The sequence below is a fragment of the Dama dama genome, chromosome 19 (genome assembly GCF_033118175.1).
Source record: "Dama dama isolate Ldn47 chromosome 19, ASM3311817v1, whole genome shotgun sequence".
Lineage (NCBI taxonomy): Eukaryota > Metazoa > Chordata > Mammalia > Artiodactyla > Cervidae > Dama > Dama dama.
Genome location: NC_083699.1, coordinates 54,238,973 through 54,256,197, shown reverse-complemented (window position 1 = coordinate 54,256,197; position 17,225 = coordinate 54,238,973). Strand labels below are relative to the sequence as shown.

Genomic DNA, 17,225 nt, shown 5'->3' with positions numbered 1-17,225 from the left:
AAAACTCCTTCTAAAAACTACTGTTTAATATTAGGGTCATAAATAAAGGGAAAGACTTGTAAGTTGAATGTAAAAGATTAAGGGCAAATAGATTCTAAAATTTCTACCTACCTAAGTTGAACCTTAATTGAGAAAAATATTTTAAGTAAAACAAGATAAAAACAGTGAAAACTTCTTATATAGCTAACTTCATTGATGCTTTCAGAAAGTTGAAGGAAACAACATAAGGAAGTGAAATGAGTGATTTATTGAGTGCTTACTAGGTGCCACAGCATGTCCTAGGTGATTTATTGAAATCAACTCATGGAATCCTTACAACCCTGTGAAGTGGGTTTTATAATCACCCCTTTACAGATGATGCTCAGAGAGGCTATGTGACTTGCCTGAAATTCTACAGTTAGTAAAGGATAGAATCTGTCCTTTGGCACTTTGGGATGCCTTCTCTTGGAAGGAAGGCTGATGAAGGCAAATTTCTAAAAGTCACTTGGGGGCCTTGGTGTGGTTGCAGTGCTGGCATCCTCTGTGTCTGCTCCAACCTTGCCTGTGAGCCTTCCAGTGGGTGAGAAGAGGGGTGTGCACACAAGTGACCATCCTGTGAGGATTAACATGGCCAGAGTAAAGGACAGTCCATTGACCCTTACAGTTCAGGAGTCTGGGTTGGAGCCAAGGGGGCCTGTCCCCTGGACATAACTTCAGAGTAGCTCCGGAGAGGAGTTCTGGAAGCTGTGGAAAAACAGAGGAAGGATTTCAGCACTGTGGCTTGGGATAGCTCACATAACTTCAGAGGGTTCTGTTCAGGTCTTTTTTTCCTTTACAATTTCCCAATATTTTAACTGTACGCAATGTCTAACACAATAGGAGCAGTTGAATTGTTGAATCATTTTCTTCTATAATATTAGGATGAGTCAGTTTTGAAGTTATATAGTTCAATTCTCTCATTTTATAGGAGAAGAGACCAAGAGGTCAATTTTGGTTGCTTCCTATGAAGAATCTATAGAACTATACTTCCTATCTAACACTATGGAATGAGTTTTTAAAAATCTGCAAAGAAAACCAGTGAGTTTTATAAAACCCTTGTGTTTTATTTTTACAAAGCAAGCAGTAGGTAAATGAGACCTGTAAAACAGAAATAGAAGAAAAACCTGGGGCTGAGCCCCAAATACAGGCTGTTGTGGTCCTGAGGGGGGAGGGAACTGCTGACTCTAACTTCACTACTTGAACATGGAACCTTGGCAGGTTAAGCAGAGCTACCATCCAGAGACCCAGACCTGGAGACCCCAGGCAGCTCCTGCCAGGCCACCTTCAAGGGCAAGTCTTCTGCCCCAGGAGGCTTTCCAGTGGTTCTGGGGAAAATGTGCTATTTAACAACACTGACAGCTAACAAAGCATCAGAGGGACTTCTGAGGGAAGGAACCTGAATATAGTGTGATGGTGATCTGTCTCCCCTGGGCAAATAAAACAGGTGAAGGTCTGACCATCCCTTAGTTATTCAGGGGCCAAGGAGCTAGTGTGTGTTTTCTCTGGACCTCCAACTTTTTGCTGTTCCTTTTGTTGTCAGGGGATCCTGTTGGTTATTACCTCCCTTGGGAAACCAGACTAGAGGAAATAAGGGGAAATCATGTGTCTCAGAAGGAGTAGGGGGAGGGACTGGGGAGGGAAGTGAGAGTGAGAGAGAAGGGGAGGAATTTGCAAATAACTATACACAGAACCACCCCACTCCAGTACTCTTGCCTGGAGGATCCCATGGACGGAGGAGCCTGATGGGCTGCAGTCCATGGGGTGGCTGGGAGTCTGACACGACTGAGCAACTTCACTTTCACTTTCATGCATTGGAGAAGGAAATGGCGGCCCACTCCAGTGTTCTTGCCTGGAGAATCCCAGGGACAGGGGAGCCTGGTGGGCTGCCGTCTACAGGGTCACACAGAGTCTAACACGACTGAAGCGACTTAGCAGCAGCAGCAGCATACACAGAACAGAATTTTAAAATACAATATACATTAAACTAGGGCTTTACAGCTTAACAAATTGCCTTTGTGTACTTTATCTCAATTACTCTTCAAGCAACCTAATAACATCGACTGAGGCTACCTATTTATTTACTTCTGAATAGTGCTGGATAGTGAAAGTCGCTCATTCGTGTCTGACTCTTTGTGACCCCACGGACTATATAGTCCATGGAATTCTCCAGGCTAGAATACTGGAGTGGGTAGCCTTTCCCTTCTCCAGGAGATCTTCCCAACTCAGGGATTGAACCCAGGTCTCTTGCATTGCAGGCAGATTCTTTACCAGCTGAGACACCTTCTCCAGAGGATCTTCCTGACCCAGGAATTGAACTGGGGTCTCCTGCATTGCAGTCAGATTCTTTACCAGCTGAGCTATCAGGAAATCCCATTTACTTACTAGTAGGTATTAATTATCTATGAGACTATTAGCCCTGTCCTGCAGTTAGGGAACTGCTCTTAAAGATAATTATGTGGCAGGACAAGATTCACATCTTAGAATCATAGCATAGAATCTTAGCATCACAGAGTTAGAAGGCACCTTAATAGCAATAACATAAGGTATCCTTCTCTTGGAGCATGAATCACCTTAAAAAAATCTCTAAGAAGATTTCTTCTAATCATTATTTGAATTCTTCCAGTGACGAGTAACTTACTACTCCTTGAGGCAATCCATTCCCCTTATAGCTTTCAGCCCTTAATTCATCTTTGACCTCAAGAACTTCACCAAATTAAGGTGAAGATATCTTTTTAAAATTTGAAGATATTACTCTTGTCAATCTCTTGCAGATTAAGCATCTTCCAGTCTTTCAGTTGTTACTCATAATTACTCATAATATGATTACCTGGCACAGTGCCTGAAATACATAGTGGGTACACAGTGAATGTTTGTCGAATTGGTTCTCTGGCCTTTGGTAATATGTTCTGGTCCTGGCCTTTTTCCTTGACCATAATTAGCCTCCATGTTGTAATGTGTTTCTCATTTCTTTGTTTATTTAAATAATAAAAAGGAAGCAATGTATAGTCTTTACTTTCAAACTATAGAGTCTTCAGAACAATTTGAAAACATAAGCTAACCTGGCCAAATTTTAAACAGCTTTCAGTTAACTTGTGATAATAGACTCAGTAGCTTGACTTAACTGACCACTTCAGAGATGTGATTTAGCATCTCCTGTAAGACATCAAATGAAACATTGTGGAGTGTGTTCATAGAATTAACTGGAAAGATTCTAGTGAAGGCAGGGTTAATGTGAGGTCTAACTGTGAGACCCTGCATGAATACATTATCATACAGTACTGCTTTGCATGTTAAAAAAGTAACAACCAGTTTTGGCTCAGTTCTGGGTACTACCAGGCTGAAAACTGTGCTCTTCAAAAAAAAAAAAAAAACAATGCTCCAGTAGAAACACCATTTTTAGTTGGTTTTAAACTGTCTTGGTGTGAGGCACAAGCACCGGTGTCAGTGTGATGAAGCTATGTCATTTCCAACAATGCAGAATCCAGTCAGCTTCATGACTCTTTTAAGTTCTGGACCAGGATGAATAGCAATGAGCTTACAGGTTTGGTCGCTGAAGAGCCAGGGACTGGATGGTGAATTGTGCCCTGCTTTGGAAAGGAAACAAGTTAAATTGCTACCAGTCTCAAGGCACTCTGCTTATTCATTACAGTAATAACCATAAAAAGAGTTTGATGACAAATAAGTCAAATCAAATGTCCCAAAATACAATTTGGGAAAAATGTCTCTGGGCTAAATTATCGCATTATCACAGACTAAAGCTGTCTGAAATTTGGTCAATTTGATCACATTTTCAAGTTGTTCTGAAAACTCTGTGGAAGTTCAGTTCAGTTTAGTCGCTCAGTCATGTCCGACTCTCTGCAACCCCATGAACCGCAGCACGCCAGGCCTCCCTGTCCATCACCAACTCCTGGAGTCTACCCAAACTCATGTCCATCGCGTTGGTGATGCCATCCAGCCATCTCATCTTCTTAGTCATCCCCTTCTCCTCTTGCCCCAATCCCTCCTAGCATCAGGGTCTTTTCCAATGAGTCAACTCTTTGCATGAGGTGGCCAAAGTATTGGAGTTTCAGTTTCAGCATCAGTCCTTCCAATGAACACGCAGGACTGATCTCCTTTAGGATGGACTGGTTGGATCTCCTTGCAGTCCAAGGGACTCTCAAGAGTCTTCTCCAACACCACAGTTCAAAAGCATCAATTCTTTGGCATTCAGTTAACACAGGGTTTTTTCCTTTCTATTACTTAAACCAAAGACGATTCTAATACCTTCTCTCTTTATACTCCAAATACTAGTAAGTATAAAGAAAGTGAGTTATATTAGCAGTTTTCTCATTGTGAACCTCAGAAAAGGCTGAATTTGGGAAGAAGCCTTTTTTTCAATAGTATTAAGGGTAGAGGACCTGAGAGACAGAGGTGGGACCACCTTGCATGTGAACATCTCACCTACCATGCCTTTCACATGGTAGGTGAGATTCTTCACAGGTGCAGAATGGAGAGAACTCCTAGTCAAGCAGGACCCTGCCCCCAGCAGAGAGGAGGACAGCCAAGTCACAAGAGAAATCATAGTGAAATACGGCAGCGAGTTCTTGCTGGAAGACACACTGATGTCTGGGGGCTTGTGTCCATTATAATGTTGCCTGACTGCTTCTTTTTCCTCCCCTGAACAACTCATCCTTTTCCTTCTCACATAAACCCAGGAGGGCCTTGGAGGAGCCAGCTGGGTCAACACATTCATGTGAAGAAAGTAAGGTTCAGTGAGACTGTGTGCTTTGCAAACAGTAGTGGAGCCAGACATAGCAACCAGGACTTTGGGCTCCCCTTGCAGGTCAATTGTCTAAAACACTGCCTGCCTGTTAACGTTTGGGAAAACTCATGCATGAAACGTGTAGCCCTACATCTTCACTTGAATGGTTTTCTTTATAGGCAGAGGGAGAGGTACTGATCTTGGAAGAGTCAGGATTAAAAATTAAGTTGGGCATATAGGGCAGTTTAGGAAGAAGAGATAGAGCAAGACAGGAAGTGGAGGAAACAGGAAGAAGGCAACAGAGAGATAAATACATAAATAGTCAAATGGGGTCAATGTGGAGGAAAAGTATAGAGAGGGGAAATTAATGGAGAAGAAGAAGAAATGGGCCTTTTTCTTCTTAAAAGCAGCACACTGAGGAAACCAAGGACTGAGCAGAAATCAGAAGGAGGGGAGAAAGAGGAGAACAAATAGAGCCAGGAAAAGAGAAGCAGGCAGAAGAGAACTCAGGGAGCTGTATGAGTTCAGAGTGTGTGCAGGCGGGCAGGTATGTGGACAAAGAGAGGGGCCCAGAGGACAGAATTCATGCACACTGGTGGGGGTAGGCTAGTCGGGAGGTGACTGTCAGCACAGTAGGGGAGAGACAGCGGGAGAGGACAACACAAGTGGAGGCGGTCAAGAAAGGGATCTGCTAGATGCTATTAATTTCATATCCATGAAACCAAATAGCTAATCTTTTATTACTCACCTCTCTTGCCTCTTTCATCATTTATATGATTTGCTTTTCAAACTGTACAAACATACACTCACTCAACCTCAAAGTACCCTAGATGCCTTTCTACCTGAAATAGTTTCTTGGGAAAACAGTGTTTCCTAAAGAATGATTAATCTCTTAACCATCCCTCCCCGACCTGGAAATGTCTTCCAAATTAAGAATAGTGGTATTTTCCTCAGGAAAAGCCAGGTCTGCAGCATGGTTGGGTGGAGTCCTAGAGGAAAATGTCACAGCATTGTGAGAGCAGTCAGGGGGAACACGAAACCCATTTCCTAGAACTGCTCAGCACAGCCTTTTATGTACACTCTCCTGAGCTGTACACACACTCTCCTACGTGTTAGGCCCACCAGATTCACGCCCACTCTACCTCTCACAGTTATGATTTTCTAGGAGAGTCATCCTATCATAGTAACATTCACTCAGCAGTGTCCAGTCCTGTGCCTGAGCAACACACTCTCCACTGGGTCAGAGGACAGCAAGGTGGACACATTTTCCTCCCAGTGTCATTAGCCTCCAATCACAAGCCTCTTTGAAATAGGGGCGATTTTAACAGAAGTGCCTGTCCAATCCAGGCTAAATAATGACTGCTTTCTGGAGCTGACTATGTGCCAAGAAGAATCATTAGGAATTTGAGCCATGCCAGCTTTTTAAAGTATTTTTTAAAATGCATGCCATAACAAAATACCCTTTAGCCTTAAATGAGACCTTGGTTATTAGCACAACTTTGAAAAAAAATAATTAGCAACCTATCTGCTTGATCAAATGTCAACCAGCCAGACCGCTTTTGAAAGCAATCACAATTAATAAGGGATGAGATTTAAAAAAAAACAAAAAACCCTCATGCCTTTCATGCACCAGGGGTGAGTTGCTATCTGCAAGGCTGGGTTAATGCCACTTTCTGGGAGTCTTCTGAGAGGACAGGCTCCATGAAATTATTTTTTGCCCTTATAAACCAAGTTAAGGCCAGCCATTGGCAAGACTGCAACAACTGCCTTCTGAGTACTTACACAGGGTCCTGAGCCGGGTGGCTGTGCCCATGTTAGCTCTCCCCTCACCTCATGTACTCCCCATCACTCTTATAATCCATGAATGATTCTGATCCCGACACCTCCTCAAAATCCTCCAGAACCAGACTGGTGGAGTCCTCACCCAGGACGCCGCTGTCGGGCCTGGACATTCTGACCCAGGGAGGAGGTGCAGGAGAGCTGGTGACCAGTGGAGGTGGGGAGCTAGGGGGTGTTTGCTGGACAGACGTGTGCAGGGCCTGAGGAGGGGATGCGGCTGGCCCACGGACTTCCTCGTCATCCTTCTCAGACTCTGGTCCTGCATCTGGGGCAGCAGGACCCAGGACGTGGTAGAGGCTGGGGAGACGGATGTCAAAGCGTAGCCCGAACTTAGCAAAGAGCTTGTCATTGAGAGCGTAGAGCTTCTCTGAGATGTCATAGCCCAGCAGGACCGAGAAGAGGCGAGAGATGTATCGCTCTTTGGTCAAAAGGAGGTGGAGATTTTTCCGGGGCCAGGAAATGTAGCTACATTCAGTCTCAGCTGTCAGAGTGACCTGAGAGGGGTCAGGGGCAGAAAGTGAAGGTTGAAACTTAAAAATGTGTCCAAGCTTAGTACAGAGATATATACAGTTTACTTGGCAAACGGCTGCACTTTGCACTTCTCCTGAAGAAGCTGTGGAAGTACCTCTCCAGGGACTTGCCTTGCAGAGGTCCAATGAATGACTTTCATTGTGTGCACTGATATGGTAGGAGGGGTAGAATACGGGGGGTGGTCTTGTGAAGAGCCCTGAGATCACCTTCTGGAACCTCACTGTCCACCTCCAGTCTCCTCAGCTCTCATACACTGTGTTCCATGGCTGATCCCACTACTGGCTGCAGAAGGTTCTGAGCCTGTTGTGATTACAGGAGAGAAGAGGGGCCTCCTCGTGCTCAGAAGAAACGTCAGGATGCTGATGACAGTTTTTAAGGATAAAAGATAATATATTGGAGTTGGGACACAAAGAAGAATTGGGAAGAATTTCAGTGAGAAGAGAGCCTCTGATCAGGCATGCCAGGCGGCATCAAGTGGACAGAATGCTGGCCTGGTCTTCAGGCCTATGAGCTGCTCTTGACTTGGGCCCTACAAGTAACCAAATGGATCTGATGACTAAATTCAGAAAAGGGGCACAGAGGAAAAGGAACTCTTTTTTGGGGGGGTGAGGTGCCTTGCAGCTTACAGGATCTTAGTTTCCTAACCAAAGATAGAACCCGTGCCCTCTGCATCAAGAGCACAGAGTCTTAACCCCTGGACCACCAGGGAAGTCTCAAGAGGCACTCTTAAGAACACGAAGTGGAAGGATACCTCACTTCATTTATATAGACATCTAGTAATTTCTGTGTACTCGGCTATGTGCCCGTGGTGCACAGCTAAGTCACACTTGCAGGGTCAGTAATGTGTGCACAGCACAGAGCAGGTGCTTGATAAATCTTGTTAATAATGAGTGGTAAAGATAGGTTTCAAATGCAAACATTCTTAGGATAGTAAAGCAAAAGTGCGTAGAATCACACAATTCTTTATACCCTGTCCTAAGTACTTTAAAAGTGAGCAGGTTGGCAGAGCTTAAGATGAAGATTCATGAATGGAGACAGTGGAAATGAGAAGGAGGACAGCAGCTAACATTTACTGAGAGTTACCATGTTGCAATGTTAAGTGCTTTATGTGGGTTGTCTCATTAAAGGTGGGGTTGGCTTTCCAAACATTCTTTATCAGAGATCCTATATATAATCCTTTTATTTCATTGCTCCCAGAACACCCCCTCTGCTCCCCTCCTCCCCTTCCCATCTACAGTACCCCTTTTCTGTTCCCTTCATTCATTTCCTCCTCTCCCTCCCCCACCCCTCAGTCATCAGCACTCAAGTTAGGGCCTAAATTGCCTCATCAAGACCAGAAACGAGTTTCAAGTTCCAGCTTTACCAGCTGTGTGACATCAGATAAATTGCTTAATCTCTCCAGACTTGTTGCCTCAGGAGAATACTGGTCCTCACAATCCATCTGTTACTAATTTGACTCAGCAAGTAGTTCTCGAATCTACCATAACCTGTACTTTCAGTGTACTTACTAACAATTCCCAAACAAGAAAGGGTGCTGCACATGAAGTGGGTACACATGAGAGCTAATAAGGATGCAAGCAGTGTCCTCAAAGCCAAACACAAAAGACTGTGGGCATTCTTGCAAATACACTGCTACTTCTTCCATCTTAAATCAAAATTTTAAAATCAAAATCTTTTTTCTTCACTTTAGTTCCTTGGTTAGCTATCACTCCATTGATTTGCTCTCCTTTTCAGCAAAACTCCATGAAAAAGTTGTCTATACTTGGCTGTTACCAATTCCTCTCCTCGCATTCTCTCTCTTCAGTCAGCAAGGCTTTGCCCCAGTGGTCTACAAACTGTTCCTGGCAAGGTCACCCATGACTTCTACATTGCTGAGTCTGATGATCAGTTTTCACGGCATTCAATCCCTCCTCTTTGATATTCTTTACTTGCTCCCAGGATGCCACACTCTCCTGGTATAACCTCCAGATTAGTCCCTTTCAGCTTCTTTTGCTGCTTTTTACCCCCTTCAACTTCTAAACACTAGAGTACCCCAGGGTTAATGGATTCTTGAATCCCTTTTCTGTCTACACTCACTCACTGGTGATCTTGTCCAATGTAACAGCTTTAAATATCATCTGTAGGCTAATGACTCCCTAACTTAGTCTCAAGCTCAGACCTTGTTCCTTAACTCCAGACTCAAGTATGCAATTGCCTACGCAGTGTCTGTATTTAAATGTCCATAGATGACGTAAATCTAATACCTCCCAAATTGGACTTCCCTCTCTTCTCCCAAAGCCAATACTATCTGCAGCCTTCCTTATCGCATTTGATAGCAACTCCATTCTTCCAGTTTCTCAGGTCAGAAGTCTTAGAAGTTTTCTTGATCCTCTTTCTCTCACATACTATATCCAATGTGTTAGGAAATCCTTTTGGCTGTATTTAGCAAATAGACACTCTGGCCCTAGATGACATGTCTCCTTATCACCTCTCTGACTTCCTCTCCTGCTCTTCATTCCCCTCCCTCTCCCTGTTCCAAACTCATTGACCTTCTTTCTGGACCTCAAACATGCTAGTCTCTCTCACACCCAGCTTTTGCACTGGCTCTCCCCTCTGTCTAATATGCTATTCCCCCAGATATTCTCAGAGCTCACACTGCCAATCACCTCAGATCTTTGCTCAAATGTCACAGGTTCAACAAAGACTTCCATGAAATCCTCAATTACAATTGCAACTACAGTTGACCCTTGAGCAACAGAGGTTTGAACTGTGTGGATCCATTTAAATGGGGATTTTTTTTTTCAATAGTAAATACCTGAAGTACTATACAATTGGCTGATTGGTTAAGTCTGAGGATGTGGAAGCCTAGATCTGGGGGAACTGTATATTTGGAGGTTGGACTATAAATTATGGGCTTCCCTAGTAGCTCAGCTGGTAAAGAATCCGCCTGCAATGCAGGAGACCCCAGTTCAATTCCTGGAGAAGGGAAAGGCTACCCACTACAGTATTCTGGCCTGGAGAATTCCATGGACTGTATAGTCCATGTGGTCTCAAAGAGTCAGACACTATTGAGCAATTTTCACTATAAATTATACGTGGATTTTCTACTGTGTGAAAGGTTGGTACCCCTACCTCCTGTGTTGTTGAGGAGTCAATTGTATCTCTCCCTTATACTATTCTATTTTTTTACTATAATTTATTATTTTTAACATATTACATAATTTACTTATTCATAATTTCTATGGCTAATTTTTTGTCTCACCTACTAGAATGTGAATTGCATGAAGGCAGGGACCTTCATCTGTTCTGTTGACCGATACACTCTGAGCACCTTTAATAGTGCCCAGGTGGGAATTCCCTAGCAATCCAGAGGTTAAGACTCCATACTTCACTGCAGGGGGCAGGGGTTCATGAATCATGGGTTCAGTCCCTGGTCAGGGAACTAAGATCCCACATTCCTTGTGATGTGGCCAAAAATAAAACCAAACAAAAACAAACCATATAGTGCCCAGGTTACTGTAACAGCTCAACAAATGTTACTGAAATGAGTGAATGAATCAGGTAAAAACTACTAATCTTGTATGTTGCAAAATAACTTGATGTTGTTTTCTCATGCCCAGTATAAAATCCTTCCTAAATATCTTCAGAAACCAATGGATTGACTGGTTTGACCAGGTTTTTCTTTAACCATCACCTTTGAAGCTAGTTGAATGGATTAAATGATATGATGTACATAAAGAGACCTTGAGTCCAGTAAAACATGATTCTAATTAGAGAAATAATGCTGATTTCCATGTGATGGCTCTCATGCTATGTTCTTGGTGACTTATGAGAGGGTCTCAGTGTTTAACAGTCAATAAATTCTTCATTGAATTCTTGAGAGGTGTGATGGAATGTTGATTCTCTTGTGGCAAACTCAATAAGAATTATGATTCAGTCACTGTGGATTCCCTATTAGTCAACAAAGACTATGCAAATGCAAAGGCAAGGACAAGATGAACTACAACCCAAGACAACGCTTGACATTTGCAAAGAGGAAATGGGACTTCACAGAGCCAAGAGCAAGTGTGTGGATCTCAAGGCTCCCAGTGGAGGTGCATACTAAAAATACAAATGGAAGAAATGTGACGGTCCCTACATCCCTCTCAGATGCTGAGAGGCCATCTGGGGTCATAGCCCTTCCTTTCAAGCATAACTAAGGGGAGGACACCCGGCTTATCCACCACCTGTTTCTCAGTTTCAGTGTCAGAAACAGAGCCTGGTCTGGCTGGCTCAGGACCTGACTCAGCCCTCCTGAAGGTTCTTGTGGCTCTGAGGGAGTTCTCAAAGGTGACTGCTGAGCCGCTTGGAGAGGATGTGAGTGTGTGGTGGGGGAGGCACATGTTCAGAGAGGGGTCTGTGACTGATGGTCCAGGCAGTGGGATTAGGACTGCCTCTCAGGCTCTGTCCTCACAGAGCCAAGAGTCAGGGTGGGGCGGAAGCAGGCCCAGCCGGGTGGCCCCGCCTGACATGTGTCTATTTCGGGGCTGGCATAAACGCTCGCCTGAAGAACTTCCTGACAGAACTGACAGGAGACAGAGGGAACCCAGTACTGGCGAACTGTCTGGACAGGGGAGTCCCTATAATGGTGTATGTACGTAAACTCCACCTTCCTGGTAACCCCCCATTTTAAAAAAGAATAGAATAGTGGTGCCGGGCAACTTGGTTTTGCCACTTTCTAGATGAAGAGTTTGGGCAAATTACTTGAGGTTTCTGAGCCTTAGTTTCCTCATCTGTTAAACAGGTTAATAACAATATAATATAATAATTGTTTATAATAATTATTTTATTATAAACAGGTTAATAACAATCCAGAGGACTGTGGTGAGAGTCAATAAGGCAATAAAATAGGTAGTGCCTGTCACATGCTAGCCATACAGTAAGTGAGAACTACAAAGAAGGTAACTGAAATCTGAAGGATTGACAGAGCAGAGAGGAGGGCCGGAGCAGACAGGCCCTGACCTTAGACTGTGTATGTGATGCCCTCTGGAGCATTCTGAGACACCAATGGCCTACTGCCAAGGCAGCTCAGTGAAACTTTACTGAACACCTACTACTGTGTACAAAGTATTGCCCTTTGGAGCCTAGAGATGGAGAGGAAAAGCCCAGATTTCTACGTCAAGGAATTTACTATGCAAAAGACAGAAAACCAAAATTGTACATGTGTGCAGTCAGCATAGTAAAAGGAATAGAAGAGGCATGCAGGCAATGTGTGGGGGTGGAAGCTGGTGAGGTCAGTCTGGGCAGGCTTCAGAGGAAGTGAGATGCCATAGCCGCCTCTTGATGAGGGAAGTGCCTTTTGGATAGAGGCGACATTAGGGGCCAAGGCACGGCCGTGTAAAACAATGTGGTATGTTTAGGGAAGTACTAGTAATTCAGCATGGCTGGTGTGAGCAGGAAGTGTAGGAAAGGGCTGGAGATGTGGCTCCAGGATGTCACTAAAGGTCTTAAGTTACTCTCTAAGGAGTGAGGGCTTTTATCCTGTGGTCACTGGGGTCTTCTAGAAGAGTTTTAGGCGTAGGAGTGACATGGCCCCCCTTCCAGGGATCAGCACCTCCCTACCCTACCCCTCCTCTGCCAGGCACTTTTTCCACTGGAGGAGAGTGCTCCCACCTCAAGCATCATATTGGTAGTAGTTCAAAGGTCTGACAAAAGAGAGGAAAGATGGAAGCACGGATATTGCTGGGTTGCAGTGGGATGGGCTGCGGCAGTGCTGCCATGGGGCTCCCTATTACCTGGAACACCCCCTCCTCAGAGGGACGCAGCGATTCCCACTCGGGAGAGTCCATGAACTGGTAAGGAAAGATGTAGTGCAGAAACTGCCCGTCCTGGCTGACACGAACCCTGGCAAAGGGAGAGAAGAGACTGTGTGGGAAAAGAGAAGTGGTTACCCAAAGCTTCTCCAGAGTTTAAATTACATGTTAAAAGAGTGGAAAATGACTAGGATCCAGAATGGGCTTTTTCCTATTTTACCTAGAAAACTCAAAGTCTCAGTTTCAACCTCTCTTCTAAAATCAGTTGAACTGGGAAAGAAAGTGTTTATTGAACAAAGGGGGCAGATCAACAAGCTCTCTAAGGTACATCCTGTTCAATTGGGAGGAGCTATTGTTCCACTTTTTCTGGAGCCTAATTGTTAAAAAAAAAATATGCATGGAGAACCTTCTGTGTTCCTGGAAGTCTGGGAACCTGGAGATGATCTGGTCCTTTTTTTTTTTTCCTTTTTCACTCTTCAGCTGCTCTGCGTGGCAACTGCTGGACCACCAGGGAAGACCCAATAATCTGATTCTTACCTTTCAGGATTTCACAATTTAGTGGAAGTCACAGGCACATAAATAACTAGCTGTAAGTCAACATATGCTATTGTGAGACAGGAGACTAGAGGAGGGAGAGAGCTTAGTTCTCTCCAAGTGGCAGACTTCTCAAAGATAATATTTGAGCTGATTTCTGAAGGATATATAGGATATTGAGAAGCAGATCAGAATGCAGATGAGGATCTGAGAAATCCAGTGTGGAATTCTGTTTTCCAATATCAGCTTTCCCCCTTCCTCTATAGTACAGGAACTTTTTTAGCAGGGCTCATGACTGCCCAGCCAGACTATGTTTCTCTACTTCCCTTGCAGCTGAGTAGAGCCATGTGATTAAGTTCTGGCCAAGGGGATATTAGCACTCCATATCTTGCTTCCAGTGAATGCCTAGATATATATGTATATGTGCAAATTACCAAAGACCACTATCCATTAAAAAACTTTATGTATTACCTGAGAACGTAAAGATGGAAAACAGAAAGGGATGTAGGTCTTAAACCAAGCCAAGAATGTGGTGTCAGCCTACACTCTCTGATGGCAGAAACACACTTGCTTCTACAAGACCTATCAATATGTACAGATAGCCGTCAGAACTTACCTGAGTAATGAAAGGATGCAAGAGAAAATGAAGTGCCGTGTGCTCCTACCTCATGGTCTTCACATATTCTGTTCCCTCCAGCTGCCTCTCTTCCCAATCTGCACCTTCTCCTCAGGCCTCAGCTTACACATTCCTTCCTCTAGGAAGTCTCATCTGGCCCCCCAGAAAATTTAGGTCCACTGCTTATATGCTCTCATTGCACTTTGCCTTGCTCCTTGGAATTAGTGGCTAGAGTCATGAATTAGTGACTCTCTTGATAGACTGTAAATTCCATGAGTACAAGGAAAATATTTTTCATTTTTTAACAAGAGATCCCTAGTCTCTAGCTCACTCAATAAGTATTTTTGGAAATGGGGAGGGAGGAAGGAAGGGAGAAAGGAAAGGAAGAGGGATGGAAAGATCAAACAAATGAACTCACTGTGTCACCATAAAGGGGGCCAAAACCTCAAGGAAAAGCTTCTCAAACAAAGGAAGAAAGACAACAGGAGAGAATGAAGTTGCTGCGATACACATCAGATCCTCCCATCCTTCATCCTCTTCCCATGCAAGGAATTTGGCCACCCAAGCATGCCACTGAGGAGGGACAAGACTTTGCAGTGTGAGTAACATCTAATGAGGGGCTTTCCAGGTGTCTCAGTGGTAAAGAATCCACCTGCCAATGCAGGAGATGTGGGTTCAGTCCCTGGGTATTTTGTTTTGTTTTCCTTTGATTTTGCAGTTTCAATCCCTGGATTGGGAAGATCTCCTGGAGAAGAAAATGGCAACCCACTCCAGTATTCTTGCCTGGGAAATCCCATGGACAGAGGAACCTACAATCCATGGTGTTGCAAAGTAGTTGGACATGACTTAGCGGCTAAAACAACAACATCTAATGAGCCTGCATGGCTCCTTGAAGCCATTCACATTGTATACTATATCCTTTATCATTTGAGTCTCTTCTTCCTCTTTAATCTCCTGACAACAGGTTATTTCCTCCTCCGTGAACAGCTTGGAGACCTGGCTGCCTCTTCAGGAGGCTGTGCACATGGGAGTTCATACTTGGGGTTGTATATGAGAGAAACTCTCCAACAGTAAGCACAGCTTAACAGGGTGATGGACTTTGAAGAAGTACTTTGCCTTTCTGAGTCTTGAAAGGGACTGATTGCATTATGAAAATAAAACAAAAAGGATGTCTGAGGTTTTAGCAAAGGGCTCCAGATGAGGTATGCAGGTGAGCTGGGGAGGTCTCCATCAGAAGCCCCCACTTCTCAGCATGGAGTTCTATTCTGCTGCTTCAAGGTGTTTGGTACCTCACCAGCCAAAGATAATGATGATTCTCCTTTAAAGTCAGAGGCTGGTTATAGACTAGAAGTCCTTTCCTCAGCTCCAACTTAGCAAAGTTGAGACAGGATGATGTTGAAAGATATCAAAACAAAATTGTTACTTCAAATTTTGAAAAGCAAGAAAAATATTGAAATTTCTAACTTTTAACTTGAGTTTTTGATGCTAAGTATTCTAGGAAATGGAGAAGGAAATGGCAACCCACTCCAGTACTCTTGCCTGGAAAATTCCATGGATGGAGGAGCCTGGTAGGCTATGTCCATGGGGTGGCAAAGAGTTGGACACAATTGAGCAACTTCACTTTCTTTCTTTCTATAGTTCCTTTTGGAGAAGGAAATGGCAACCCACTCCAATGTTCTTGCCTGGAGAATCCTATGGATGGAGGGGCCTGGTGGGCTACAGTCTATGGGGTTGCAAAGAGTCGAACACAACTAAGCAACTAACATACACACACACAAACATACTAGGAAAAGGGCTTCATGGGTTGCTCAGCTGGTAAAGAATTTGCCTGCAATGCAGGGGACCTAGGTCTGATCCCTGGTTGGGAATATTCCCTGAAGGAAGGCATGCAACCCACTCCAGTATTCTTGCCTAGAGAATCCCCATGGATAGAGGAGCCTGGCAAGCTACAGTCCAGGGGGTCACAAAGAGTTGGACACAACTGAGTGACTAGCACAGCACATACTAAGAAAAACCACACTGAGGGGCCAGGCCCCTCTCTCCTCTTCACAGGAACCCGGTCTTCTACAAGTTCATGATAAATCTATCATATAAAAGATACCTGAACCACATAATAATTATTATGCCCTTCCATAAATGAGCACCATACAGTGCAGTGGGTGTTTCTCCTACCTGTCTTAATCCCCTCCTTTGAACGGAGATGCTAGGAGATGCAAACAATATCATGGGTCTCATGAAAGAGCATGTGTCCTAAACTGTCCTTATTTTAAGCATGGAATTGTAGGTGGCAAACATTTTGGCAATGGTCATAATATATTTGTATCTACATGTGTTTTGTTTATAAAACCTCATAGCTCCTTCAACCCAGGACCTCAGTGTCCAAACAAAATTAAAACATGTATACATTATACTTTGATTCTATACATTAATACATAAATGCATGGTATCAACATTACTAGTAGTAGTAGTTGTGGTAGTACCATCATCATCAATGTCAAAGTCTTTTTCCCCACTGGCAATCTTATCTAGTTTCTTTCTTTCTTTTTTTCTTTGCCCCTTTTCTTTCTCTCCTGTTCTTTCCTTTGAATCACCGCATTCTTCTAGTCTCAAAAAAGAGGAAATTAAGGACAAAGTTTTTAAATACTCATTTCCCACAGAGCCAGTCCAAGTATATACCAGGTTAAGATGCTTACTGTCAGATGCTCAGCTGCACATACAAGTCCCACTAGGGCAATATTTCAAAGAATTCACAATTTCCTACCAAATGTACAGCACAAAGCTACATAGTATTTGTTCAGAAGAGATCAGTCAATGGCCAACATTCACATGCAGGCTAATCCTGACAAAGCCCATTTTGCTGAGGTTCTGACTGTCAGCCTCCTTACAACGTGTCAGCCAGGTGTCTCCACCATATCCTCAAAGAGACACACATGGGCATCACTGCTCTCCCCTCACTGTCTGGCCCTCAGATTTATAGCGCTTTAGTTCTTGGTCTGTAGGAATCTCAATAGAACAATTTGGAATGGAAATGTGGACAAGGGTAACCTGCTCTATTGTTGTTGTTGTTGTCACTAAGGTGTGTCTGACTCTTTTACAACTGCATGAACTGTAGCCTGCCAGGCTCCTCTGTCCATGGAATTCCCCAGGCAATAACACTGGAGTGGGTAGCCATTTC

General features: G+C 43.8%; 1 protein-coding gene and 1 long non-coding RNA gene across 4 annotated transcripts in view; one reads left to right on the top strand and one right to left on the bottom strand.

Moving 5' to 3' along the window:
* Window positions 1-494: 494 nt before the first annotated feature.
* Window positions 495-17,225, bottom strand: part of POPDC2 (popeye domain containing 2) — an 18,127-nt gene continuing 1,396 nt past the window's right edge. The window contains exons 2-4 of one of the 2 annotated variants that reach the window (XM_061167090.1): window positions 12,883-12,991; window positions 6,684-7,092; window positions 495-723 (exon numbers count right to left, since the gene is read on the bottom strand). In XM_061167090.1, the coding sequence (XP_061023073.1) occupies window positions 638-723; window positions 6,684-7,092; window positions 12,883-12,991 (604 nt within the window). In that variant the 3' untranslated portion in view covers window positions 495-637. Of the gene's footprint in view, window positions 724-6,541; window positions 7,093-12,882; window positions 12,992-17,225 lie in introns of both variants that reach the window. The other variant, XM_061167089.1, reaches the window with a different exon arrangement.
* LOC133073537 (uncharacterized) overlaps window positions 11,375-17,225 on the top strand; it is a 16,761-nt gene continuing 10,910 nt past the window's right edge. Inside the window, exons 1-3 of one of the 2 annotated variants that reach the window (XR_009697001.1) lie at window positions 11,375-11,464; window positions 14,484-14,648; window positions 14,769-14,902. This is a non-coding gene — a long non-coding RNA (uncharacterized LOC133073537). Of the gene's footprint in view, window positions 11,465-14,483; window positions 14,649-14,768; window positions 14,903-17,225 lie in introns of those variants that run through there. The other variant, XR_009697000.1, reaches the window with a different exon arrangement.